The sequence below is a fragment of the Stegodyphus dumicola genome, chromosome 7 (genome assembly GCF_044657685.1).
Source record: "Stegodyphus dumicola isolate Sdum_Otavi_A_Nest chromosome 7, ASM4465768v1".
NCBI lineage: Eukaryota > Metazoa > Arthropoda > Arachnida > Araneae > Eresidae > Stegodyphus > Stegodyphus dumicola.
In genome coordinates this window covers 77422694-77450569 of record NC_140774.1, presented here as the reverse complement: position 1 = coordinate 77450569, position 27876 = coordinate 77422694, and the positions used below count along the sequence as shown (strand labels likewise).

The following is a 27876-nucleotide window of genomic DNA, read 5'->3' as shown; positions in this document are numbered from 1 at the left end:
GGTCTCCTCAGACACTTCAGACACGTATACGGCCATCAGAATACTGCACGTAGAACCGGGATTCGTTTGAAAAGGTGCCACTCCTGTCTCCTTTGTCGTCTGGCGCACTATAGTAGCCGTTTCTCTCTATTCTGCATTGTCAAGGGAAGCCGAAGTAATGGTCACCCTGTTGATAGTCTACGCTGCTGCAAACGTCGACGCACCTTACGAGCTGATACTTAGCGTGCTGCAAACATGCCCATTTCCTGACTAATAATCCATGATGTGGTATAACGGTTTTGCAGAGCTGACCTTACAATATGTCTGTTCTCTATGGCGTTAGTTATGGGAGGCCGTTGAGAACCTGAATGCTGTTCAGTATGACCCTCAGCAATCCATTGATTCCATATACGCATGGCAGTGGTTGGATGTCGACAAGTGAGACCGGGGATATCACAGAACGACAGTCTACACTTTCTATAGGCAATGATCCTGCCTCTATCGAATTTCGAAATTTGCTGGTAAGCATTTCCTTTTCTCATTCGAGCCATAACATGATATTCTGAGCAAACTCGAACCTTAAAAAGAGCATTCAGCATGAGAAATCTACTACACAACTTTTCTTTTATGCAGAGCTTCAGATGTTGTTTCTTCCTCCTGCGTCTTCGAAATGCGCTGAAAAATGCTTCGAAATGCTCTGAATCATTTGCGTATCCCAACTTCTCCCTTTCATGTGATTTTGTCGTTCGTCAGATCATTCCTTTTTGGTGTTTTAATTTTAATGACCAGGACTCCAATAATAATTATAGTTTATTTTATTGCAATGTTGAAATAACAAAAATGGATTCCTATTTTTTAAAAATAAAAATTGTAGCATAATTTCTAACAAACCGATAAGATTAACAGTGCTGATCCGTTAAGTCATAATTCCTAAAATTGGCTTTCATTTTATCTGCATTTGGTTCAATTCATAAATGAGACCAAGAATTTTTACATATGAAATTTATTTTAAGAAAGAACAGGAGAAGCTTAACTACCGAAAACTTAGATGCTTCTTGTTTTCTTGATTAATCATAAGCCAATCTTGACTAAACTGATGCCACAAGTTCAGCATCAGAGAAACCATCGATATCCAAGAGAAAAACAAAATTCATTCAGTTACTTTTATTTTTATAATAATTAGAATCAGAATTAAAATTTTTATGTTTCAAATTTATAGCGTATTGTAATTATTTTCTCAAAAGTTTATCTTATTATTCACCAAGACAGACTGCTTTAAAATGAAAATACCACTGATCCGAAACAAAATTTTAATACACATATTCTGCTTGATCCTGACCTGCAGCCAAAAAAAGTTTGGCGAAGCCCGATTTTAACCTTCAATAAACTCTTCACGATTTCCACATCCTGCTTAAGAACTATACATTATTAATTTCTGATGCCTTCACGAGCCTCATGTTTTAGGGTTGTGAAACATAGAGCTGGCAATAGCAGGATACCTCCAAAATCCGTTCTTTCTAAAATCATTTTATATTGTAAAAACTATCTTCCCCCATAGCACAAAACATCCTCAGGATGTCCTATTTAAGTCGCAATATCCCGGGACATACTTAGGATGTCCTAAGGATGTTGATTCTCAGATGTCCTGAGGAGACCGTAATTTAACATCCTGAGGATGTCTTATTTAAGTCGCTATGTCCCGGGATATGACAGGATGTCCTGAAGATGTTGATTCTCAGATGTCCTGAGGAGTTCACCAATTTCACATCCTGAGGACATTCATTCTGCATTGTCCGGAGGACTTTCGTTGTCAAATATTTTGAGGATATTTGTTCTCAAATTTACCAGTTTTAATTTTTTGACATTGCACATCTGAAACTTGCACATTATTTTATTTTTCATATGTATTTTACTAAGTTGTTTCTAAATGCTGTACATTAAAAATATTGATATGATTGATGATTTATTCTTGTTATTTTGTTATTAATTTTAACTGCTATTTTTTCTGACGTTTTTAAAAATTTATTTAGTCATGGAAAAGATTTTTTTCAATGGATTAGCATTTTCTAGAATATTTGCAAAATTCTAAATAACATATATTTTTTTTACAAAAAATGAATAAATTACATGTACAATTACTTACAGATTACAAACCCTACTACAAATATAGGTAAAATTAGATATATATATATTTAATTACGGAAACGAATTTTTTTTTAAATTTGGGTATAGAGACATTAGGTATTTTTTTGGAAGCAGGAAACATGAAAAATTAGCAACTGCCTTCGCCGGGAATCGAAGGACGGACCTCTGGAATATCGGCCCAGTGTGCAGAACCACTACACCACGAAGACACGCTAGGTGTGGTGGTGGTGTATTTAATTATGGCAAAGCACACTAGGGCTATCTGCCTAAGGGGAGGGATGTCTTCGTGGAGGACTTTCTAAGGGAAACTGGCTCGTATACACGTTACACATGGGGAAAACCACGAAAACACCCATACAGCCAGCCCGTTCGCGGGATTCGAACCTCGGATCGCACTACCAGGGTTCAGCGACTTTACCGCTCGGCCGCTGGTGGGCCGAAGACACGCTAGGAAAGCGGAAGAAATACCTTATATTACTTCTCTTTTTAAAGGCCGACTTTTTTTTAAGGGGATCCAATCACTAAATCCTGGGTGTGGATATACCTCATCCAACACCTTTTTAGTTCGGGCGCCACTGTAGAGACATTAGGATTTTTTGGGGAAGCCGTAGAGATGAAAAATTAGCAACCGCCTTCGCCGTGAATCGAACCACGGACCTCTGAAATACCGGCCCAGCGTGCAGAACTATTACACCACGAAGGCACGCTAGGAAAGCGGGAGAAATACCTCATAAGGAAAATTTTTTTCCTCTAATTACAGGACAGAAAATGTTTTTCAATCGCGCGATCTGTTATTGATATTGAATTACAGTCGTGCGATAATTTCGCAGTAAAGATACATCTCTGATGACTATCCAAGATTCTAGAAACTTTGGTCTTATATAGAGATGGTCGTCTTATAGAAATAATGCTTAATATCAATATTTATTTATAATCTCAGAACTATTGGTCACTTTCAGAAGTGGTCGTTTGAGAGGCGATATTCTATATATTTATTTACTGATACTCTCAGATTCCAAAATTTGTTTATATTCTCAGAAATATTGGATGGAAGGTGGTCGTCCCATACATGCAAAATTTTACATTTCATTAAAAATGAATTCGGCATTATTTAACTATTTCCCTATTAATTAATTAATTAGATAAAGAAAAAATTAGGAAATAGTTCTGTTTATTACGGAATAATGTAGGAAGTTCTACAGAACTATATTCTTTCGCGTCATTGCACATTGTATCCGGCAAACTACTAGTTCCTCGTATTCTTCCGCAAATCCGTAAACATCTGTCTGATTTGAAACGAAATCCAAAATGGCTGCGCCATGAGGTTAACTTGTATGGATATTTTTTGTTGCATGAAAGGTAAGTTCAGTTGCAATACTTGTATGTTTACTTTTTTTGCTTTTCGAATTTATGTTATTTATGTCATTTTGACAGTTAAATGTTTCACAGCTTTATGAATTGTTACCATTCTGTCGTGAATTACGTGTATCTCAATGGCTGGCTGTCTTTTCAAATATCTAATTTGCCCTGCTATCCAAATGTTTATGACTGAATTTTTTTTTAGTCTAGTTTATGCATTCAGTTTCAGAATAATATGTGTGATCAGATTGCTTATTATTTTATTGCAGCAATAAATTTATGTTAAATAGTTTGAACAATTGTATAAAAATAAGAGTTTGCATTGTTTTGTCCAAAATATGTATGGTTGAAACATTATCTTAATCTAGTTTGTAATTCAAGTTTTTTTGGGGGTACTGTTCTGTTATTGGGACCAGAATCGGAAATGTGTGAACCTGTGTTCGTAAGTATGTGCATAGATGTTTGAATGTAGACACACACACATACAAATATACAAGCATACATAAATACATTTCTGAACCCGGTCCTGATAACAGAACAGTACCTTTTTTTAATCTTTTTTGAATATTTTATAAAATGATTAAGCATTTTTCAAACTGCATATCATTTTAAGATTCGACTTGCAGGAAGACAAAATATGGTCATTCAATCAAATGCTTATTGCTTTTAACATTTTCTCATAAATATTGTTTGCATTTTTATTGTATTTTAGATACTTTAGTTATGTAAAGTGAACATGAGAATATTAGGAAAGCTGAAGAATATGAATAGCTATCATAATACATGTATTTTTTCATCGAGCCCATTGTTTTAGAAACCAATGCACCATTATTATATGCTGGCTTATTTTATAGTTATATGCAGTTTAATTTTATGTTCATGTTATTGTAGTATTGTCATTATAATAAAAGTATTGATAATTTTTGTTGAATCTTGCAAGTTGCCTAACATTCAGAATTATTGCTACCGAATTTTACTGATAGTTTTTTCGAGTTGACATAATCTGTCTGATAAATAAAATAAACTGGTGTTTAAATTATATGCATTTCTCTTAATGTTTCATTGAAAGTGAGATGGAAATACAAATGCTATCCAGAAAAGTGAATTTTTTTTGCCTGAAATAACAAACTGTACTAAATGATTAATGTTTATATCATTTTAGAAATGTCAATATTAAAGTTTCTCCCCCTTCTCTTCTTTGATTTTGAAATAATTTATAATAAAATAATATATGCATAAGTGTAATTAATGTAAAGTGTTATTCAATAATATAATTTATTTTTGCTGATATTTTTATATTTCTTATCTGGGTTTTCTTTTGGTGTTAGAAGGAGGAAAAGACTGTAATGTTTTAATTAAGGAAATAATTAAAACATTACAGTCTTTTAAATAACACAGTTACAGTAATGTTTACTGAAGCAATCAGTACTGTGTGATTGAATAATGTTAAAATGCATTGTTCATAAGGAAATTTGCTTAGATTTGTGTTATAGATTTTATTTTGACACAAGCTGAAATTTGAATTATTGGAAGCACTTTGAAAACCTGAATTATTTCCTGAATCATTAATCAGGCCAATATATAACATACAAATTTTCATACAAAATTATTTCTTTGAGCATATTATAAAGAGCTCATTTAATTTTATTATTTGTACAAATTTTAGACAAAAGTAGCATGTAACAGTTAAAGATTTATTGAAGCCTACTTGTTACTTGTGGTAGCAAAGAAGTGTGAAAGATATTGCCACATTAGCGAACATGACAATCATTGATGCTTAGTTTAATAGTATATTGAGAAATGCTGGGAACTTTCAGAAGTAGACATTTCGGAAATGATGGGCTTGATAAGAAATTTACATGGTTTTATTATTTATTCTTTAGTTAAGAATGGATTTTAGATGTTCATGTGAAAGAATTCTGTTTAATTAGTGAAAGAATTATTAAAGTTTGGCATTTAAAAAAATGAGTTAATAATATGCAATTATCTTTTTATTATACATATATTACTATATATTTCTAATGCGCTATGTAAATGTCAGTGCTAAACAATTGAGATACTATTGTCAGGGTAATCTTTTCTTATACATGAAAAATTCTGATACTTTCTTATCATCTACCCTCACAGCTTCAACTTAAGCTAAAACAGCAAGAGTATGCACACGATAATAGCAAACATTGAATGTGCATACCACACACATGTATTTACATGCTTTATATTTAATCTTTATTTCTGAATAGTATTCCATTCGATGAAAAATATGTGAATATTGACCCAATATATATATTTTTGTGTGTGTGCATCCTAAAATTTCTTGTTTCTTATAAAGTGCTTATTTGAATTACTACTTGTGAACAGAGCAGTAGATATGAACCATAAACTAACCATTTTGCCAATTTTCACAGCTTTGCAGATAGTCAGAAAGCACCAAAATTTGTAATAATGTTAAGTTTAAATGATGTTCTATACTTTTGTGTTAATTTTTCTATTCTATTAATTCTATTACTGTGTTATCAAACTTTCTGCAGGAATTTCAACTGGTTGAGATGTTATTACCATGTGGAGAAGAATTTGGTTTTCAAGCTAGAAAAAATTGCAGCTGAAGGATTTTGTAGAAGGTCAGTCAAACTGGTTTTAGTTAATTATAATTTAATTTTGGGTGAAGAATTCTCAAATTTATTTATCATAAGTGTCTAAAGGTCTTCTAACTTAAATTCTGCTTGTTTTTGAACTTTTTCATGACATTCATTCTTTGATTATTATTTTTTTTCTTAATTTACTAACTTATGTCCAGGCACATAATGTTGCATTTAATGCCATACCTTAAATATTGTAAAATGTTAAAATAATACATTTCACTTAAAAATGTGGTTGTGACAGTAAATTTTCTGTTACATTTAATCATATCTATAAACATTGGTATACATCATTTTTCAATAATCTGTATATTATTTTGTGCATTTCTTTTACATCCAAGATCTGGCATATGACTTGCTTTTCAAACTGATAACATGGTGTAATAATGTAATCTAATGGTTAAAGTTTACTATGGAATGGGCCAAATTTAATAAATTATTCTTTGATAGAAATTTATTCATGTGTTCAGTGTGTCTCATCTCTTTAAATTGCTAAAGTAAATTTTATGTACTTGCATTTAGGAATTTTGACTGTATCAGAGTAATTTTATTTCAGTTATTTAGAGTTTGATTCAAAAATATGCCACATTAAGGGTTATTTTTTAACCTAATTTAAAATTTTCATTACTTTAACATGTCCAATAATTGTTATTTTAACTCCGATATTGTAATAATATCAAAATTCCTTACTTTTTGATAGGTAATCCAAATGTAAAACAAGAAAAGAAAAAATTAAAATCTAGAAGTATATTTATTTCATACCTCTAACAAATAAAAACAACACAAGCACTTTTTACTGTCTATCTGCATAGTGTGGCATGTCCCGTAAGACTGAGATTTGTATGGTCAAATCCATGTTTCAGTTAAAGGAAAATGTATGCACAGTCTTCTGATTTTCCCTTCGATTAAGGATTCTGTATATACTAGCATAAGAAATATATTAGTTAATGCAGTGTTATACATCAATATTTATAGACAATTATTGTGGCTATGTTTATTATAATTTTGTTCACTGTAATGGCTGGAGTGCCTAAACCATCATGCTGTGTAAACAAAACTCAAATCTTCATCTCTGCATACTGCTCCACTAGTGTTTAAACCACTGAAATGGTGATTATGGTAGAACATCTTTGATAAAAATTTACTCTAATGTAACCCTTGGCGAATCGTTTCTTTTTTTTAATATCAAGATCGTCACCTGAGAGGATCAGCACCAATTTCAAGGTGGCCGCTACACAAAACCAAAATAAGAAGTCAAAGACATACACAAACTCTGTGTCCATGTACACATCGACCTATTAAAACAGAGAACTGCACAAACTGGGCATTGTGCACTGCCTTAACTTTGTCCATGTACACATTGATCTATTGATCTAAAATCAGAAAGTTAAAAATATCATAGTTACCAGAAAAAATTCGCCACTGCCTAACACACAGACAGAGAGGAATAAGTTACCAAAAATACATATTTCCTAACATAAAAACATTAAACAACAAATCTTCTAACAAAATTTAACACACAGAGACAAAAAAATAAATGAAACATCATTTTTTTAACATACCTTTTTTTTTCCACATGCATATGTTTAGGCTTCCCACCACCATCCTCCAGGTAAGCAATTCAATTAAATTTTTCGTCTCTTAGTCACCTCAGACATACTCAAACGATGGTACCCACACCAAAATAATAAATAGCATGTTCAAAATACAAGACCATATCACTTCCGTGCAACCAAACACAGCAATTGAAAAGAATGGTAAGAACCAAAAACCTGGGTCCGTACAAAAGGTTTACTATTAAAAAAAGTAGCCCAAAACTAAATTTATCACAACACATTGGCAATATTTGCAGAAATAACTCCTTTTTATTGACAAAAAAAAAAAAAAAAAAAAAAAAAGTTTTTTTTTTTTTTTTTTTTTTTTTTTTTTTTTTTTTTTCCAAAGGCCACTTTCGCCAACATTATCAACATTAGGGTTACCGAAAAACTTATTTGACACAACGGGCTTCCACATTTCATAAACAACCAATACCACTTTGCGATTTTTTTTCAGACAGAAACCAAAGTGTACCATACAGTAAAGATTAGCCACATCTTCATTTACTACTGTACTTCTTTGGTAAATTTCTGCGGTTAAATTCAAAAGTTTAAAATTGCATTAACATGATCAGATTTTATTTTCTGCATGTAGCTAACAATTACTTATGAGTTGTCAGATAAATGTTACCAGATGCAGTTAATTATTTTTTACTTGTCAATCTCATGAGACAAGTTTTTTTTTGCTCCTGCAAGACTTTACTTTGTGTTGCAAAATAAATTCATTCTCACTCTTTTTGGACTTGCCTACACATTAAATTTAAAATAGTTTTATGAATAGGTAAGATGTGATTATCATAATTTTGTTTCTCTCTTTATCTTGGCAACTTTATATGTTGATTCAGTATCCAGGTTACCTACCAGTGGCTGATTGATAAAACTGCTCATATGTTCAGCTGGTGGTTTGAGTTTATTTTCTGACATGAAAAATTTTAAAAGGCATCCCCCATGTTTATTTTACTATAATCGAAAAATCAAATAATTGCTACTCTGTTTATAGGTGCTAAATGTTAAAATATTTTAAATGCTTCCTTTAATTTGCATTCTAATAGTCATTTGTTTAAATTTAATTATGAATTATATTCACATATAGTAATTGTGTTTTTTTATTTTAGGTGCTGTGAAAGGCAATGACAGAGATCCAATTTATCAAGAGTTCTTATATACATAAGAATACATGGATATAAGATTGTTTTTCATGAATTCAAATAAAATGTGATAAATTGGATTAATAAAAACACTTTTGAATTTTGAAAAGTGTTTTTCCTCTGTTAATCATAATATAGTGCCATAAATTTCTGAATGTGTTTATTTTTCATCCAAATAAATAGCTTTACAAAAATTTGTCATATTAATAGATATTGCATAATTTAGCGTTATTATACATATTTATTATAGCAGATTTAGCTGAACTACTTTTTTAGTCTCTCTGCAGATGAAGTCACAAAGGTAAGTGGTTAGATATTTTTCTGTATTCCCCATTAAGTAATTTTATCTGGTAAATTACCATTACTTATATACTAAAGGTGAAAGAATAAGCTTTCCTTGAAAATACAAAAATTTGCAGATATTTCAAAAAATTGGTATACGTAAAGTTCTTAAATTGCCACATATGCGAAACTGAAAATGTTATATATGAAATAGTTCATAAATATAAATATTTTCACTATTTTTTAACTATAATTCACTGCATTTGTTATATATAATCACAGTTTAAGGTAGCAGTGCTTTTCTCACTGTGATTTCTCATGTATTTTGATTCATAAATACACGTACATAAATCCACGTATTTTGATTTCTCTTTTGAGACCGAATAAAAAATGAACTAAACATTCTCGTTGACATTAAGAGTTGAATAAAAGCTCACCTCAAAATAAAATGAATTAATAAATTTATGGAAAATTTTACATAGCATATATTGAGCAGAAAGTGTAAACTGAATATACTTAATGGAATTAATAATTGGTGGAGTTGATTGCAGAATAAAATGCCTTAATTGCATGGTAAACAGTAGATCTTTTGAAGTTTTTCTATGTTGCGTAAAATGCAGATTTAAATTTTTGATATTGATTGTCATATAAATGGCAATTACTGTTTTATTTTGCTCTTAAATGAATGGTTAGTAATAAAATTATGGATGAGACAACCTTTAACATGCGCTAGAATTTACAAAGTTTAATTTGGTGCTGATTTCAACGGGTAAATTTCATTTTACTGAATTTTGCGTAAAATAATACCAATGAACCATTGCAAATTATTTTCAGAACTTTTTTTTTTAATCTAAAAGGGCTATTAGTTTTGAAATGTGACTTCATATTGTCAATCATAAACTTGTTTCGCTTTTCATTCAAGTCTTGCCATTTGGCAAAATTTAACATATTTACCTTTAAAATCTAATATATTATTGACTAACAAGCCAAGCTATTTAAAAGCATTACACACAATTCTTAACAATGCTTTTTTTAATTTTTAATCTGATTGATTTAAAATGCATTTAATTCATGATATATCTAATTGAAAACATTTTAATATTTTTACATAATTGCATGATATATTTCTTCATTTTTCAAATATATAGAAGATATATAACTTTCTGGTGTCAGTATCTTATAAAATGTTTTGCTATTTCCACTGCCCCATCTGTATTGATAATCTATGCATTCATAAACTTTTAGCCTCTTTGAGTGACTGCTAAGATCTGAGGTCTTTCAGATTTTTTTTTTTAATTGTGTGAGCAGAAAGATAGAATTTTAGAAGAGCTTCTTGAGCTACCTTTTGAATGATACAAAGAATTGTTAACATAATGTCAAATTTTTACAACTAAATATTAAATATATAAAAAAGCCTGCAGCATTCTCATGTTACGAAAACATATTTATTTATTCTGAGGCTAGGAATTGATTTAGTTTTAAAAATACGATTTATTTCTTTTAACAATTTCCCAACAGTGTCATCAAAACACTATAAATTCCTTACATGTTTTAAAGAAAGATGATTCATTTATGCAAAGATTATTAAATGGGTAATTTTATTATTCAATTTTTAATACAAATTAACTGAAATTAGAAACTGATTTTGTAAAATAATTTAATTATGAATAATTCAATTTGGGGTCTATTGGATGTTTAAAAATGATCAAAAGATTTTTAATATCTTAAAAATAAAAGCAAAATTTTCAGTTTTAATATTTTTTATTAATAATTCATTTTAAATTCCTTGCTCGGTTTTAATATATTCACAAATTCAGATTTAAAAACAAAATAAGTTGTATAAATATTTTCAACATTTCTGATTTTTCCATAGCAACCATAGGAAAAGGATTTGAGACTATCTGTGTAAAAAAAGTAGGTTTTAGATCATCACACCTTCACATACTTTCACTGGAATTTTCCTCTGTATATATACTGGGATGTGACACTAAGCAGTTGAGAGTATGTATTTAAGAGGTTAAAGGGATATTGTAACTAGTGTTTCAAATCCTGATAACATCCCATACGCTGTCGGTGAGACGTAGATAGGATGTCCTAAGGATATACTGGGATGTGACATTAAGCGCTCAGGAGGATGAGTTTAGGAGGAAATTGGGATATTACGGGATGTCCTGAGGATGTAGTAAGTAGGACTTTAAATCCTAATAACCTCCCATATGCTGTCGATGGGACATAGATAGGATGTTTTTAGTATATAATGGGATGTGCTTAGGAGGTTTGTGGGATGTCCTGAGGATGTAGTAAGTAGGAGTTCATATCCTAATAACATCCCGCACGCTGTCGATGGGACTTGGTTAGGATGTCCTGAGGATATCCCTGGATGTGACATTAAGCACTCGGGAGGAGGTGTTTAGGAGGTTCGCGGGATATTCCGGGATGTCCTAAGAATGTGCGCATATCCCGCGAGCAACATCCTTGGGATATCCCAAGGATGCTTTTGTGCTATGTGGGTTAGATCATATCATTGCGATTAAAATATCGCAGATTTAGTAAATAAATAAAAATATTCATCCGTTGAACTCATAAACATCATTTTGTCTATTTAGGGCATATCTCATAAGTGACATTTTCCATTTTATAACAATTTTAATGCCAACATTCATGGAAATGGGTTTCCTGTCCGAGATAAGTCGAATCGATGCTGGAAAACTGGTTATAATATTTTCATTTATGAGCATATATTCGACAAGCAAAATCTGTGAATGAAAGGAGAGAGTTTTCTGCCGAAATTTAAAAATTAACTATTCTGAAAATTCCACTAACATTTAAATATTGTGTAAAAAAAAAAAAAGAAAAGAAAAACCCACCAGCTCTGTATCTCTGTAAAAATAAGAGAGCAATAATTTTCTAACTAAACGGAAAAGATCCGTCACTTAATATGCATTGCGCACTTACCGATGAAATCAAAACCCAACACCTATACATTAAATTGTCATGTGATCTGAAATGGAATTTGGTAAAAGCTTAATTGCGTCGCCACTCCGTGGGAAAAATGCAAATATTGTTACTTTCCTTGAACCGGGGAAAAATCCAAGAGAGCTTAATTCATATCGTCCAATTAGTCTGCTTCCTGGGCTGGGCAAAGTTTTCGAAAGGGTCATACAAAGAAGACTTACAAAGCACCTTGAAGATAAAAATATCATAAATAGTGAACAATTCGGCTTCAGAACTGGACACAGTACTGTTCATCAACTGCTTAATGTAACAGAGTATATCGCTGATTCATTTGTTAAAAAGAATACAATTACAAGTTGTTTTTTTTTGGATTTAGAAAAAAGCATTTGACAAGGTGTGGCATGATGGTTTAATTTACAAGCTACACCTTGCTCATCTGCCAATTAACTTCATTAAACTTCTAAAACGTTATCTGAGAAACCGTACCTTTCAAGTAAAAATTAATAACACTTATTCTACGAAGAAATATATCAAAAGCGGAATTCCACAAGGAAGTGTTTTTGAACCCTACTTTTTATTTAAAACTCATTTTCATGTGCATATTACTGTCATCTGGGCACTCCTACGAATGGTGAAATTTAACTGCTAAGCTCCGCCCACTGCTCATGAATTTTGGTTATCACAGCACTTTTACGAACTTTTTCTGTAAACTTTTCGTGGTATTCTCTTACCAGGACTATTACCATTATGAGAAAAATAAGTTTTCATAATTCTACAAGGCAGGTAAATTTTAAAAATATGTTTTTATACGTTTTCTGCCTTAGCCAATGGCACGTACTCTCGGCCATCACATGACATGGTCAACTACTGGAATTTTATTCTCTATGTAAATATTGTAAATACCTTTTTCATATTTAATCAAGACTCAATTATCGGAACTCTCATCTGAGGAACTATGTTTTTGCTAATTGAAATTATCTTTGTATCTTATTAATGTTTGTGAACTCATCTTGTATTTGAATTATTTATTACACCACCCCACGACGTAAAATTCTGCAGTGGCAAAGTGCCACCTTTCCCTTTATTTTTCACATCTTGTTTTTGTGTCACCTTTACTGATATTTTTACTTCCAGGATGCCATATTAGAAGACAACTGGCAAAAAGCCTGCAAATTCACGCAGGCTAGGCCCAGTATAACAGCGGTAAATGGAATGGAATGCACTCCAAAGTTCCAACTCTTTTTCTCTCTTCGCCCTTCCCTTCTGCTTCTAGACGTTTGTGTCGCCTTCCCGCTATCTACGCAGACTTCACTTCTCTAATTTTTCCTTATTTTAAGGAGATGTAATCTGTACAAAATTGGGAAGGGTGCATAGCCTACTCACAGTTATAATGGGCATTATCCAAGAATAAAATTATATTTGGAATTTAGGGCAGATCTGCAAACGTTTTTGGTTTATGCATCCATTGTGCTAACTACGCAATAAAATTTCTTCAAATTATAATGTCGAGAACCACCGACAATTCATGGCAATTTTATTTCATCAAGTCATCTTATACAATAAGAGTCCAGTCTTATTACAATAATGGAGCAGTTTTATAACACATATATAAGTAGAACAAACTCGAAAGATAAATGTGTATTTTTCTTTTCTCATTTTTAGTTTTCAAGTTTATTTTACTAATGAAATCTTATTTTAATTTTGATATGTTTTTAGATATTGTGTTAAACCTCTTACGCACCTTTTGAAGTTATTAATGTTGAGGAATTGCCTTGCTTTGATTCCGATTTAATTTTAACGTTAGATGCTTTAAGTTTATTTTTACTTCAAATCTGCAGCTTTAGCGCAGGACGGGTTTAAAATTTTTGTTTTTTAATTTTTAGCTTATTATTATGTTTCTTTTTGTATAATATATATATATATAGCACGCTAATATATATATATATTAACATGATATATCTATATACCTAGATCTATCTATCTATCTATTTATTTCTCTCTCTGTAAATATATATCTCTGTATCCTCTCTCTGTATGTAGATGGATAGATAGACACACACATATATAGAGAGAAATAGCACATTATGACGCTGAAAATTGATAAGTATATAAAGAAAAAAATTTAGAAACAATTTTTCACAAAGCCCAAATTTGAAATTCAAATGAACTTCATAAAATGCTATAAATTAGAATAAGAATATTTTAAAATGTAATACAGTAAATTAAAATAGAGCATCCCAAGAAAAACCAAAGAACAAGAAAGACGAGGAATGCAATCAACTTCGACTTAACGTCGTCAGGAGGAGGTATCTCGAACTTAATTACAGTTCCCCTTCTAAAACAATATCCTTGCTTTTCTATATCCAGAATAAGATGATAAACCATTTCAATATATTTTTTAATCTTATTAGTTCACCCGAAAATCCTGTTCATCTTCGAAGCTAAGGAAAATGACAAATATACAAAGTAAAATCATTACAAATAACTTCCAATTTGAAACGATTTTTGTAATCTAAAAAGAATCTTTAATAAAAATGAAAACTTACCCTAAAAATGTAGAAGAAATTAAAATCCTATAGTGAAAAAAATCTTTGAAGTTTCAAAATAATCTCTAACACAGAACATTGCTAGAAACTCTTATCAAACACCAGTGAAAGCGAAATGGCAAAAATACTAAGTAAAGTAATTAAAACATCTTCCAATTTAAAAAGATTTTAATAATCTAAAAAGAATCTTTAATAAAAATGAAAACTTCCCAAAATATAGAAATAAAATGAAATTCAACAGTTGAAAAATCTTTGAAAATTCAAAATAATCTTAACACAAAACTTTGCAAGAACCTTAAATCAAACACCAGTGTAAAATAATTAAAAGACCGTTAGAATCTGAGAGGCGAAGGGTTGCCAGTTCCGACCAAAAACCGTATTTGAACTAGCCATCTTCCAAAGGTGAATAATGCTAGAAAGCAAAGAATTTTGAAATTCAAAGACAAATTTTTCATTCGAAAACTTAGTTACACTTAGAAAAGTCAATGAAACCGAAGAATTATTCCTATGTGTAAAAGCATTTAACACTTCGAAATTAAAAAATTACAATTAAAATGTTGAACAAATTAAAATAAAAATGAAGAAAATAGAATAAGGAAAAGCAGAAAAGAACGTTATAATAAATATACAAATTCTAAATATTTAAAATATTTTTTAAATTGCAGGAGACTTAAATGGTGGTCAGTTTTTTAGTAATTTTAAACTAATTTCTGAGGAGCCTAAAAATTTCCTAATGGTAATTTAAAGCAATTAGATAAAAAAATTTAATAAAATTATGGCAATTTCTTAAAACTTTTATTTAAAAATTGCAAATTTAGTCTGAAATTTGGTTCTAAATTTCTTTCTTTCTATATACATACATATATATATATAATTTATTTACTAAATAATATTAATTATATTATCTCCTAAGATTAATAATAGAATTATCTGAAAAGAGTGAACTCATACTTAGTAAGTTCTATTTCGAAAAATGTTTTTAAGTAACTTGAATGTAAATTGTTAAAAATGTTTAACGGGGACTGAAATTAAATCATGAATATCAAAATTTCAATTGTAAAGGAATAAATTAAATGCAAGTAATTGATCGGAAATTAGTTGACTTTTCAAGGGGAACAAACCAACTCCCGTTCCATGAACAATAATTAAGAAATAAATACCAAGATGTTTCGTCCTTTACTCGATCAATAACGCGACGTCAAACCGGCAATTCAAGTCAGGCCAAACAACATTTCCGTGTATAGAAGGGATTAAGAACCAATGCAGAGATCCAAAGAACTCATTCCGGTTAAGCATTTTAGCTAATTCAGTTTTGAGTGAAAAGCAATTTCTGAAGAAAATTGATATCGCTCGAGTAACCATCCCCCGACACCTTCAAGTTTATGCATTTTAATTCAAAACTATTTGTAAAAATTAAGAATTGGAAATTGGCATTATGAAATAGAATTCAAAGTAGTTGAAATAAACATTAGAAAATTACAAAATATAAGAAAAATAATGCAATCTTTGTAAAAACAAATCAAAAAATAAAAAGATATAATAAGTATATAATAAGAAAAGTGAATGTACATGAAGATATAAAGGCCAGAAAAAGCATTAATTAACTTATGTTCTTTCTAGTTGGGAGTGGACAAAGTGTTCTCTTCGCGTCTGACTCAGAAGGGTGTGTTTCAAAAAATTCTTTAGCGGCAGCGGGGGCTTTGAATTATACCAGTCGGTAAGACTTGTGTGAAGTAATTTATGGTAGTGGGAGGGACTAGGAATTCTTGAGGGACATATGCTGTGGAGCTCTTATTTGAGTGAAACCGTCTGTTAAAATTTTTTTGAAAATACTAGTGAATGGAAATTAATTCATTTCTTGCTAATTGTCGTGTCGTAACGATTAAGAATTTAAGAAAGGAAAAAAAGGAATTTTCACTGTCAAAGAGCTATTTGGCAGACTAAAAGATTAGGAAATAGGCCCATTTTTTAGTAACAGCATAAGTCTGAAGACAATTAGCTTTTTACATTATGTACAGCTTAGTAATTACACTATGTACAAATCCTTCAACTGATAGTCATCCAACTTATACCGCCTTCTCAGGTTTAGGAACAAATTATCATATCCCTATCAGTTAAATGATTTAGATTGAGTATTTAACGCCTGCTCTTTTAAGGCAATGGTTAATAAATTGATTGGGTATAAGATTATTTTTGAGAATTTTAATAAGGAGCAAAATTTCGCGTTGTAGATAATTTTTACAAATAATATTGAACTAAAATGTATAAACACGAGGGTGTCGGGGGACGGGTACTCGAGCGATATCAATTTTACTGCAGAAAATGCTTTTCACTCAAAATTGAATTAGCTAAACTGCTTAATCGGAATGAGTTCTTTGGATCTCTGCATTGGTTCTTAATCCCTTCTATTCACGCAAATGTTTGGTCTGACTTGAATTGCCGGTTTGACATCGCCTTATTGCTCGAGTAAAGGACGAAACATCTTGGTATTTATTTCTTAATTATTGTTCATGGAACGGGAGTTGGTTTGTTCCCCTTGAAAAGTCAACTAATTTCCGATCAATGACTATGATTACTTGCATTTAATTTATTCCTTTACAATTGAAATTTTGTTATTCATGATTTAATTTCAGTCCCCGTTAAACATTTTTAACAATTTACATTCAAGTTACTTAAAAACATCTTTCGAAATAGAACTTACTAAGCATGGATTCACTCTTTTCAAATAATTCTATAATTAATCTTAGGGGATAATATAATAAATATTATTTAGTAAATAAATTATTATTAACTTACTTTGCGGCAATTGCGCAAGTAGTAGAATAACTTGTTTTCGCACTAAATGAATTTAAGATCATACAACATTATATATATATATAGACGTATATGTATATATATATGTAAGATAAAAAATAAGAAAGCAAACTTCTAAATAATTTAATTCACTATAACCTCTTTTATTTTCTATTTCGTTTGGGAACTTCATCTATCTGTCCTAAAAATAGCGCTTTAGTCTAAACTGCGTCATTCAAATTAATCATGTAATCTTACGTAACCCTTAATACAGATGCCTCCGGACCAATCACCAAACTGCAAACCAAAACTTTTCTCTTCGCATGCTTCGATCTTGCATAACTACACACTTCAGTTTTACTCTCTACTGTGCTGATATGTAATTTCGCTGGCTTGCTTTCTATCTCAACAATATCAAAAATGTAAATCTTCTGTGGAAAAGCACGACTAGAGTGCCAAGTGATTGTGGCCACAAATTTCAATTGCAAATAAAAATGGAATTAAAACTGCTTCGACTGTCAAGTTCCTTAGATACTACGCAATCAAAATTCTTCTTCAATATGGATCTAAGCACGCATCGACACTGCTCCGGCTTTTCCATGTGCTCATAATATTTCCTATATATATACTATGTGTGTGTAAGTGTGTAGTAATTTAAAATGCGTAGATGAAAGCACTGGAACTTTTAACACCTCACGATATTGCGTAGATGGCTGAGAAGACCGTAGTAGCTTGAAGGTAGGGCCGAGCGGAAAAGCATGAGGACGCATTTAGCACAACTGAGCTTGAAGAATAACAATCTTTATTTTTTTAGTTATATCAAATCATCCTTTTGCAGACAAAATATTTCTTAATTAGAGTAGAATACAATAAGTTGCATTTTTAAATTAAGACGTCATCTTAAGCAAGTAAGCGGCAGTAGCATGGATGAGAAGCGTCTTGCCAGCAGGAGAGCTTATGCGAAAGAGAACGCATACGTTCAAAGAAAGAAGGAAGGAAGTTGATAGTTTCAGTTCGAGTTAGAGAAAGTTTTGGTTTACAATTAATTTGATTGGACAAGAGGTATCTGCATTAAAACATAGAAAAATCTAGAATTTGGGAGAACAGATGAATTTAGGGGAGAGCACCAAATCTAATGTCGTAATTTTGAGGTCGTGAATTATTTTTAAAGCAGCAATCGTATTTTCTTATACCTTACATATATAATTAAACTGGAATCAAAACATGAGAATTCCCTAATAATCATTAAACCGTGGAAAAAGGTCAAACTTTGTTCAATTTTGATTATGTTTAGCTATAATGTTAGACCTTTTTCTACGGTTGCAATTATTAAAATTGCCATGTATTGATTTCAATTTAATTTTAATTTTAATTGAAAATTTGAATTTTAAGTGCCTATTGAAGTTTATATGCATATATATTGTAATATCTTGTTATTTAATAAATAACTATATTTATTGTTGAAGTGGCAACGCCATATTCGTATTATGTAACCGTTGCTCAGCAATGTGAGAAATTGTTTTAAAAAATTAGAATTCTGAAGTTTTTACCAGCTAGTAGCAGTATGAAAGTTTTGCCACTAAAGATTTTCTTCAAATTATCTATCTCTGTAAACTAGAAATAGGTGCTATTTTGGTAGAGGGTTGCACGGATTTTGGAGATTTTTTGGCGATTTTTCTTTTGGCGAGTAATGCAACTTATGGTAAACCCATTGCTGGATAAGTTATTTATACTAACCGATACTTTGTCGTCATTTTATTAAAAAAATCTGATGTCTACACCACATGACTTCTTTGTACGGAATATTAAATTATACGCATTTTTTCTTGAATTTCATTTAAACTTATTGGATTGAATTAAATGTACTTCGTCGACAGCGCATAAACCACAATAGAATAAATGCATTCTTTAAAATTCACTCTAGTATTTGTTTACCATAGCGACACTCTGGCGCTAGATTCACTTAACAGTATTATATTTCGTTCACAATATAACTCATAATGCACAAAATTTTTATCATCAAAAGAATAGAATTATCTAATCGTTGCCACATGTTCTATTCAAATACTATAATAAAGCTAGAATGATGTATAAAAGAAATTAAGCAAACAAAACAAAAAAGAAACAGTTTTTCACAGACGATTGAGTATTTCTCATTCAATTAATTCAGTTCTCACTTTACGAGAAGGCAAAAATACATATAAACTCAAAATATATATATACTAAAAATTACGAAGTAAATCTTAAACACTTATTTCCTCGAAAAATTTCCAGAAAGGATTAAGCATCATTTAATTGGCAATAATAAATGAAGGCGTTATCTTTGTTGTTGCGAAGCTAAGTTTCTCTAGATTGGCAACAAATCCACTAATCTGCTGTTTCAAATGTAAGCAACAACTTTAAAGTTTATGTTTAAACAGCTTTAAAAGTTAAAGTTTGTTTAAAAGTTTGTTTAAAATTAAATTAAAATTTAATTATTATTTTAAAATTAAATTAAAATTTAATTATTATTTTAAAATTAAATTAATTTAATTATTTTAAAATTAAATTATTTTAAAATTAAATTAAAAGTTAAAGTTTGTTTAAAATGTTTAAACAACTTTAAAGTACTTTAAAGAGTACTTTAAAGTTGTTGATAATTCTAAAAATATTGCATACAGATTTAGTAAAGGCATAAAAACCTTAACCGGAAGATAAGAACAACATAATTCAATCATTTTTAAAGCAAAAAATGTACAATTTACAAACATATAAGAGTAAAGAAACTGAGATCACTGAGCCGTGTAACAGAGTGGATATATATATAAATATATTTATATACATTTGGAGCGGCCGATTGGAACCAAAATACGAGGTGCACATCTATCTTTTACTGTAGTCCTATATACAAAATTTCAACGTTCTGAGGCTACTCGTTTTTGAGTTATCCGAGATACGTACGTACGTACGCAAAAACATCGTTAAATTGCATTCGATAGCGGTCAAAATGGATATTTTCGTTGAAATATGCTGCCTGAAACTTTTCGCGATTAGAATATTTCCTTTTTACTTCGTACAAGGAAGTAAAAATAGTGCGTTTTATTATGCATAAATTCCGTGTTTTAAATATTATTTATGGTTTCTAAATATTAAAAATCAATTTAATTTTGCATTTTTATTTGAAATAAAAATTTTGCTGTTTATAATATTTTATGTAATTTTATGTTGTGGATAATGTAATCAATAACGTCACCTTACTTAAAAAGTAATTGGTTTTATTAATATCTATAAATTTAAGCTAATGTTTTAAACATTATTTACGGCTGTTAAATATTAAAATACAATTTAATTTTGCATTTGTTTTAAAAATGATTTTATTATAAATGTTTATTTAAATAATTTTAATTCTATGCCTGATGTAATCAGCTCCCTGATTGGTTACTGAATGTTTGTGCATTACCGCGCCATTTTAAAATTTTATTATTCATCTCTTCGAATTCCTCAGATTTCAAATGGAATGGATATCTCCGTTTCGAAGATGAATGTTGTTATTGGTAATTACCAAGAATTATTGGTAATGGAATAAAACAATTGCCCTTTGAGACCTTATTTTGGCGAACCTGTCTTTCCTAATCAAAGATTTATTTATAAATTGTTAATAGCGTCAGAGGAAATTTATTTAAAATTTTTGGAGGAAACCACGCTCATTGCTTCTTCAATGAAGTGCGAGAAATATGGATCACAGATGAAGATGGTTAAAAGAGCCGATTCAATTATGATTCCGATTTTTTTTTGTGGTACTTATCAATAAACAACAGGTTAAATGACTCAAAAAAAAATGTAAGTACACATTTTTCTTTTATTTTATAATTGTATACTTCAATTTTTGTTGAAAAAAATTAATACACTATTTTCAAAAATTGCTGAGATAATTATTGTCACATATGTCTTAATGTTAATTATATTCTATATAACGTATTTTAAAATATTTGAATTTAATAATATTCTAATTCTTTTAAATGTTGGTATGATGGTTTTTAATTCGATGTTCAATTTCAGTAATATTCTAATCTAATTAACGTTGACACAATGTTTTTATAGCGGTGTTTTTATTCTCTTTTTCGCTATATGAAAGTAATAATAACCTAAATAATATGAAAGTAATAATAAGTATTTTATACTTATAGTAAATGTATTTGTTTACACTTGCCTGCCATCTTAAAAAACGACATTTTCAACAAAAAATTAATCCATTACTTTTAACGATATTTATTATTTTTTAAGTTTCGAATACTTTACTATGCGTAAAAACAGCGTTTTTCAAGATTACTGAAGAATGTAAAAATCGCGCCAGCAATTGCGTAAATCGCCAAAAATCCGTGCAACCGTCTACCAAAGTAGTACCTAGAAATAAAATTTATGTTCTAATAAGAAGATTGCCTGTTTTGTCAATTACTGCAAAATACATTAGTCTTAATTAATTGGAGGTTCCACCGAGATACTGGAAATTATGAGTGTAATTATTAATTTCGATGGTGCTGGTCTCCTAATCCCAGGAAATTACTGAAATTTTGAGAACAAGTTTGCTAGTATCAATTGCCGAGTTTGTTCATTTAAAGGAGAAACGGATCTCAGAAGTCTGCGGTTTTACAGCCAGATTTTGAAGCGGATCATTCAAATGTTATCTTCTGTGGTTCTGTAACTTGCGTCCAAGCAAAGAACTGTCAAAACAGGATACTGCTGATCTTCGAAGATAAGATTAACTTTTGGTTTCTTAAAAAGCTTTTATTGAATTTTAATACTTTGTTTCAGAATTATAGTTTATCGTGTAAGATTTTGTTTAAAATAACTGACACTAAAAATATTCAGCTTAAATTTATAATTGATATTTGTGGTAAAGAAGTATTTTGAAATTATTATTTATGTTTTACTTTTATTTGTATTGAATTTTTATGTTGATAAATGATATGTGTAAGCCATCGCGACATTTATAAAAAAAAAAAAAAAAAAGAACTGCTAGCTGAGTTTTTGAATTTGTTGCCAAGCAGGCGCCTGAAGATAAGTAATAACGTCAAACTGGCGTAGAGTGATTTGATTATACTGCAGAATTGACAAAAGTCGTTTCTTAGTTCTCGCCATCTAGGCGTGGGGTAGATAGTAACGTCGTCCCGACGTATTGCAGATTGTATACTGTAAAAAGTGTACTACCAAAATAGCAAAAATTGCTTTTGTTATCGCCAACCAGCCGTGGAGATAGATAGTAAAATCGTCAAACATACGTGGGTAAATATCCATTGTATTGCCTAACTGGCAAAGGTGTTTATATAGTTATAGCTAACGAGGCTTGTGAATAGTGAGTTAAAACGTCAACCAGACGTAATATTATATTATTTTGTGACAACCTGGCAAAGTTGTTTAAATAATTCTCTCCAATTGGTTAGTGTGAATTTCGTATTTGAGAAATTCAGCTATACATTTTTTTAATACAAGTACGATCTTTTAGATTCAATTTAAAAAGAAAGCCTATTAAAGGTAACTTGTGTCAACATGTCATTCTTATCAAGGAGTAAAAATCAGGATTTAAAAGTACTAGCAGAAGAGTTAGGTTTAACTGTGAAAACTGAATTTAAGATTGCTCAGTTGCATAAATTGATTACTGAAAGTCCCGGTTATGATGAGGAGTTTACTCGAGAACTACTGGCCAAAGAATCTCTAAGGAGAAGAAGTAAAGATTCCCCGGGGCAAATGTGGCTCCGTCAGACCGAAGAGACACATTATGTATATCCCTGAAGCTTACTTTAAAGGGGCAAACCATTCCAAAGCTATCCACCCTCCGTATATCGCCATATTCGCATTATGTAACCGTTGCTCAGCAACGTGAGAAATTGTTTCTCCGTGAACTAGAAATAAAATTTATGTTCTAATAAGAAGATTGTCTGTTTTGTCAATTACTTCAAAATACAGTACAATGTATAGCTTACTAGGTATACTAGGTATGTTCAAATATTGTTTTCAAAAGAATTGTTGTATGTGTATTTACGATTCAAAAGGTTTCTCGTTTAAAGCGATCTTCATATCTGTTGAATTATCGAAACGAACTCTTATTTATAAGAAAAATCAATTCTTTGATATGTTTTCATCTAATAGTATATATTATTAGTTATGTTCTCAATGTATTTCTAGAGATCCAGAAGAGCTATGGAGTTTGGTTGGAGTCCACACTGCAAATGATGGAGAAGAAACTCCCATCTGCAGCATTCTGATGCATCCCAAGTATGATGCAAAAACATATGATAACGATATTGCTCTGCTACGTCTCAAGAGAAAAGTTATATTAAGCAGAGAAGTCCGTCCCGTGTGTTTGCCTCCACCTGATCTGCAAGATACACACCTCAACATGACGACCGTTACTGGATGGGGAATGACATCTTTAGTTAAGCAGACTTAAATTTCTAACATGTCCATTATTCTGCATATTATTTATCTGTATTTATTATCCATATTTCTGCATATTATATTTATATTTATTTTTGCTTTATTTCATATATGTTTCAGATACTGGTTTTGTGTATTTCTGATATTTCTATTTCAATTTATCAACAATAATTTGCTTTTATTTATTTTAATAATTCCTTATCTAATTAATTAATAATAATTAATTAAAAAATTCATTATATAATAATTTAAATAAATCATTCATTATTATTCCAAACGGCGTTAGCCCAGAAGGGCTATTAATTTCGTTTTGGCATTTTGCGTTGATTCATTATAAATGTCTGTACACTTTTCAAAATGTTGACACCAAATATTAGAGCCCTGTATTATGTTGAAAGAAATTAAATAATGAAGAATCTGCATGCATGTATCAATATTTCTCATACTGTGATAAAACCTCGGTACCTAGATTCATCAAATCTTAACTAAACGTATGTTTCCACCCGAATATGGGCATCTGGAAACCCAAATTTGGAATTCGTTTTATTATTATTTCACATTTTGTAAAACTTTAACGAACTTTTTATTAAGAAATTCCAAATTTTCAAAGCGAGCAATGACAACACTGTATAAAAAAAAACATTTTTATCTCCAGCGCGCGTGACTGTGTATCGGAAATTCTAAATATATGCTCATTTTAAAATTAATTTGTGACATTGCTGTTGAACTGAATTTTATGGTTTAAGTGCGAAGAACATGATATTTGGTAAATAAAGGTAACACACAAAACGTTAAAAAAACGGCCCTTTGGGCGTAATGCAAAATCTGAAAGCTTTCAGACTTTTATGTTTTTTAAATATTTATTTACTTAATAGTTCACATGGATTCTAGGTACTGTGCATGAAATCCTATACGAACATCAATAAAATTGTTTATATCTGAAGTATAACCTAGAATGTTGCCTATTTACGTTAATCAACCTTAGAAACTAATGCTTTCGCCTAAGTGCCAAAATTTGAGAATCTGGCAAATCTAGCGAAATTCTGATTTGCTCTTGAAGCATTTGAATTTAAGTGCCTATTGAAGAATTTTTCGAAACATTTCCGTGATAATGTCCTTTTGTACTTTCAAAATCAAGCCTTTATAAAGATGTATTAATTATGGGTAATGCAGTACCCCCATTATAAGTACTATCAGAAATACACGGCAAAATTATCAGTAAGTCGTAAAAACACAAAGGAAAAAATTTTCACAATTTTTATTGACATTCTTATTTTTGACAAAGGAAAGGGAAGGGGATAGGAAAAAAGACAATGCGGAAATGTTTTCGTATAAAATAATTAGAATGTTGTAGAAATAATATGCCGTAGTGCCATCTTTACTTCGGATACAACTTATTCAGCACAGTATATGTTATTATTTGGAATGAAATGGATTTTACTCAGTCTGTATGGGTATAGGTTGTAAGATGCAGTAACTCAGAAGCCATTCTAAGATGTCTGCAGGCACTGTCTATCATCAGTGCAACACATTTTATCCGAAAAAATGTAGGCAAATCGGGTTATCGGTAAAAAATTCCAACATTGTCGAGGCAGACTTGAATGACTTGTGCGATGTGTGGCCTAGAATTACACTGTTACGAATTTGGTATTTAAAAAGCTAATGTTAGTTCAACTATAAATTAAATAGTTTTATTTCTCACGCAGTGCAGCGCGTGACGAATATTAAAAGAAAGCTAAGCCGGAAAATTGAAAATACAAGAGCGCGTGCATTAAATAAATAAATATCTCTTTTTGATTTCGAGAAAGTACTGGAAAATTCTAGCGCGTGATTTTAAAATCTTATAAAAGGAGGAAAACATCTCAGTTTGTAATAGTTGCTTAGTTTGTTGTTGTTTAGAAAACTGCTCTTGTTGATTGTAGTGAATTCGAGGATTAGCGTTCTTTAGCTGTTTTGAATTAAGTTCTATTGGACATTTGAGTAGGTAAGCTATAGAAATTTGAAACAGTCGGTATTCTTGCATAATGAAACTCAATGCAACGTTCTCCAAAGGCTATAAAAATTGGCGAGCTCAGACGAACTTGTATGTCATTCAGAATGTCTGCAGCTTTTTCACGACTTATCCATACTGATGGTCAAAGGGCTCAGTAGTAAGAAGTGTGTTTGGCTGTCTTAGAAAATGACTTCCCAGATACTCACTGAGTAAACGAATTGTGTTTCAAGAAAAAGCAAATTCATGAGGTGGTCATAGTATACCCCTACACAAATACCTCTGTGGCATTGATTTCTATAAATTCTTCAATGGACATATCGATAATACATAAATGAGTATTAGACAAAAAAAGGGGGTAAACCTGAAAGTTTTCAGATTTTATATTTTGTCCAAACAGGCATTTTTTTCATTTACAGACATATACAGGTTTCAAGAACATTTGGGCTGACGCCACATTGGGCTAAAAATATTTAAAAACAGTATATCTTTAAAATTTCCGATAGACAGTCTCGCGCGTTGCAGTTAAAAATATTTTATTCCGTATAGCGCGTTGCTACGGCTCGCCTTAAAATAATTGAGTTCCTTAATCAAAACTTCTTTGAAGTTTAATAAACATGAAACAGATAGTAAAACAAATTCAGAACTCCAGATTTGGACTTCCAGTTGCCCATGTTTGGTTGAAGGTCTACGTTATTCAAAATTTGATGGCTCTAGATATCGTTGTTTTTTCACAACGCGAGAAACATACATTCATGCAGATTCTTCATTATTTAATTTCTTTAAATATAATACAGGGCGATAATATTTGGTAACAATCTGAAAAGTGATTCGAAGCAAAATGGCGTTTCGAGATTAATAGCCCCTCTGGGCTGACGCCCATTTGGGCTTAGAAAAGCAGGGAAAGGGGCAAATCTACATAATATGCCAGAAAATAAGCTCTCGTGGAAATAGTTAGAAAGTCTGATCGATACTGGGAATCTTTTACTTAGACAGCTAAACGTATTTAGTACACTTTTACTTAGACCGTTGCTTTAAACTTAATTTTGAGGGCAGCTTAAGCAGAAGACAGGGAGTGGCTAATCAAAGTCTTTTCCCTCAATACAAATATTACCGGATTTTTACTTAGGGTGGTCCAATTTAAGCTACCGATTGAAAAAGATAGCATAAGGTATTTCTCCCGCATTTCCTAGCGTGCCTGTAGTGGTTAGGCACGTTGAGCCGGTATTCCAGAGGTTCGTGGTTCGATTTCCGGTGAAGACGATTGCTCATTTTGCATCTTTTCTGCCTCCAAATAACCTAATGTCTCTACAATGGCACCCGAACAAAAAAAAGGGTGTTTGATGATGATTCTCCTCACCCAGGATTTGGCGATTGGGTCTCCTAAAAACCCCAGTCGCCCTTTAGAAGGGGGAGTGTATAAGGTCTTTCTCCCGCCTTTTTAGCGTGCCTTAGTGTAGTAGTTCTGGCCGTTAGGCCGGTATTCCAAAGGTCCGTGGTTCGATTCCCGGCAAAAGCGCTGCTAATTTTTCATCTTGCCTCCTTCCAAAAATACCTAATGTCTCTACAGTAGTAACTCTAGAATTTTAAGAACCATAAATGTTGGTGCTGATTTGGAGTTGCCGTAGTTGTCTCTAAATAAGATAGGAATTTGATTGATGCTGTTTTCAAGATGATCGGAGCAGACCTCATTATAAACTAACTTCTTGAGGTGCTCATGTTAAGTAGACTGAAAAATCCTCTAATGCCTTTCGTTTCCTATTCGTATTTCTTACAGTTCAGAAGAATTCACGTGGTCGTAATCCGCTTATGTTGTTGCTTCCAATTCGACTTTACTTTCTACACTTTTCTGAATCTGCATTCTTCCAGGATCTCTGCCATAAACCACTATAGAGTTATTAAACCTTCTTATTTTGATTAACTGCATGATCTTCTCTGGTAGAGTTGCATGTAAAGTTTTATCTAGATCTGGAAAAGAAACCTTTTTCAAGATTTTTTCTGGCCTGTTTCTTATATTTCTATTTTATTTGATAT

The 27876-nt window shown here is 31.1% G+C and overlaps 1 protein-coding gene and 1 long non-coding RNA gene across 2 annotated transcripts in view; both read left to right on the top strand.

Annotated features, from left to right (window-relative positions):
- LOC146996236 (uncharacterized) overlaps positions 1–27876 on the top strand; it is an 80628-nt gene that overhangs the window by 27309 nt on the left and 25443 nt on the right. The window contains exon 7 of the mRNA XM_085821394.1: positions 23601–23850. Within this exon, the coding sequence (XP_085677520.1) occupies positions 23601–23850 (250 nt within the window). The remainder of the gene's footprint in view (positions 1–23600; positions 23851–27876) is intronic.
- Positions 3345–9487, top strand: LOC146996237 (uncharacterized). Its single transcript, XR_015041873.1, has 3 exons — positions 3345–3483; positions 6012–6101; positions 8830–9487. It is a non-coding gene; the product is annotated as an uncharacterized LOC146996237 (long non-coding RNA).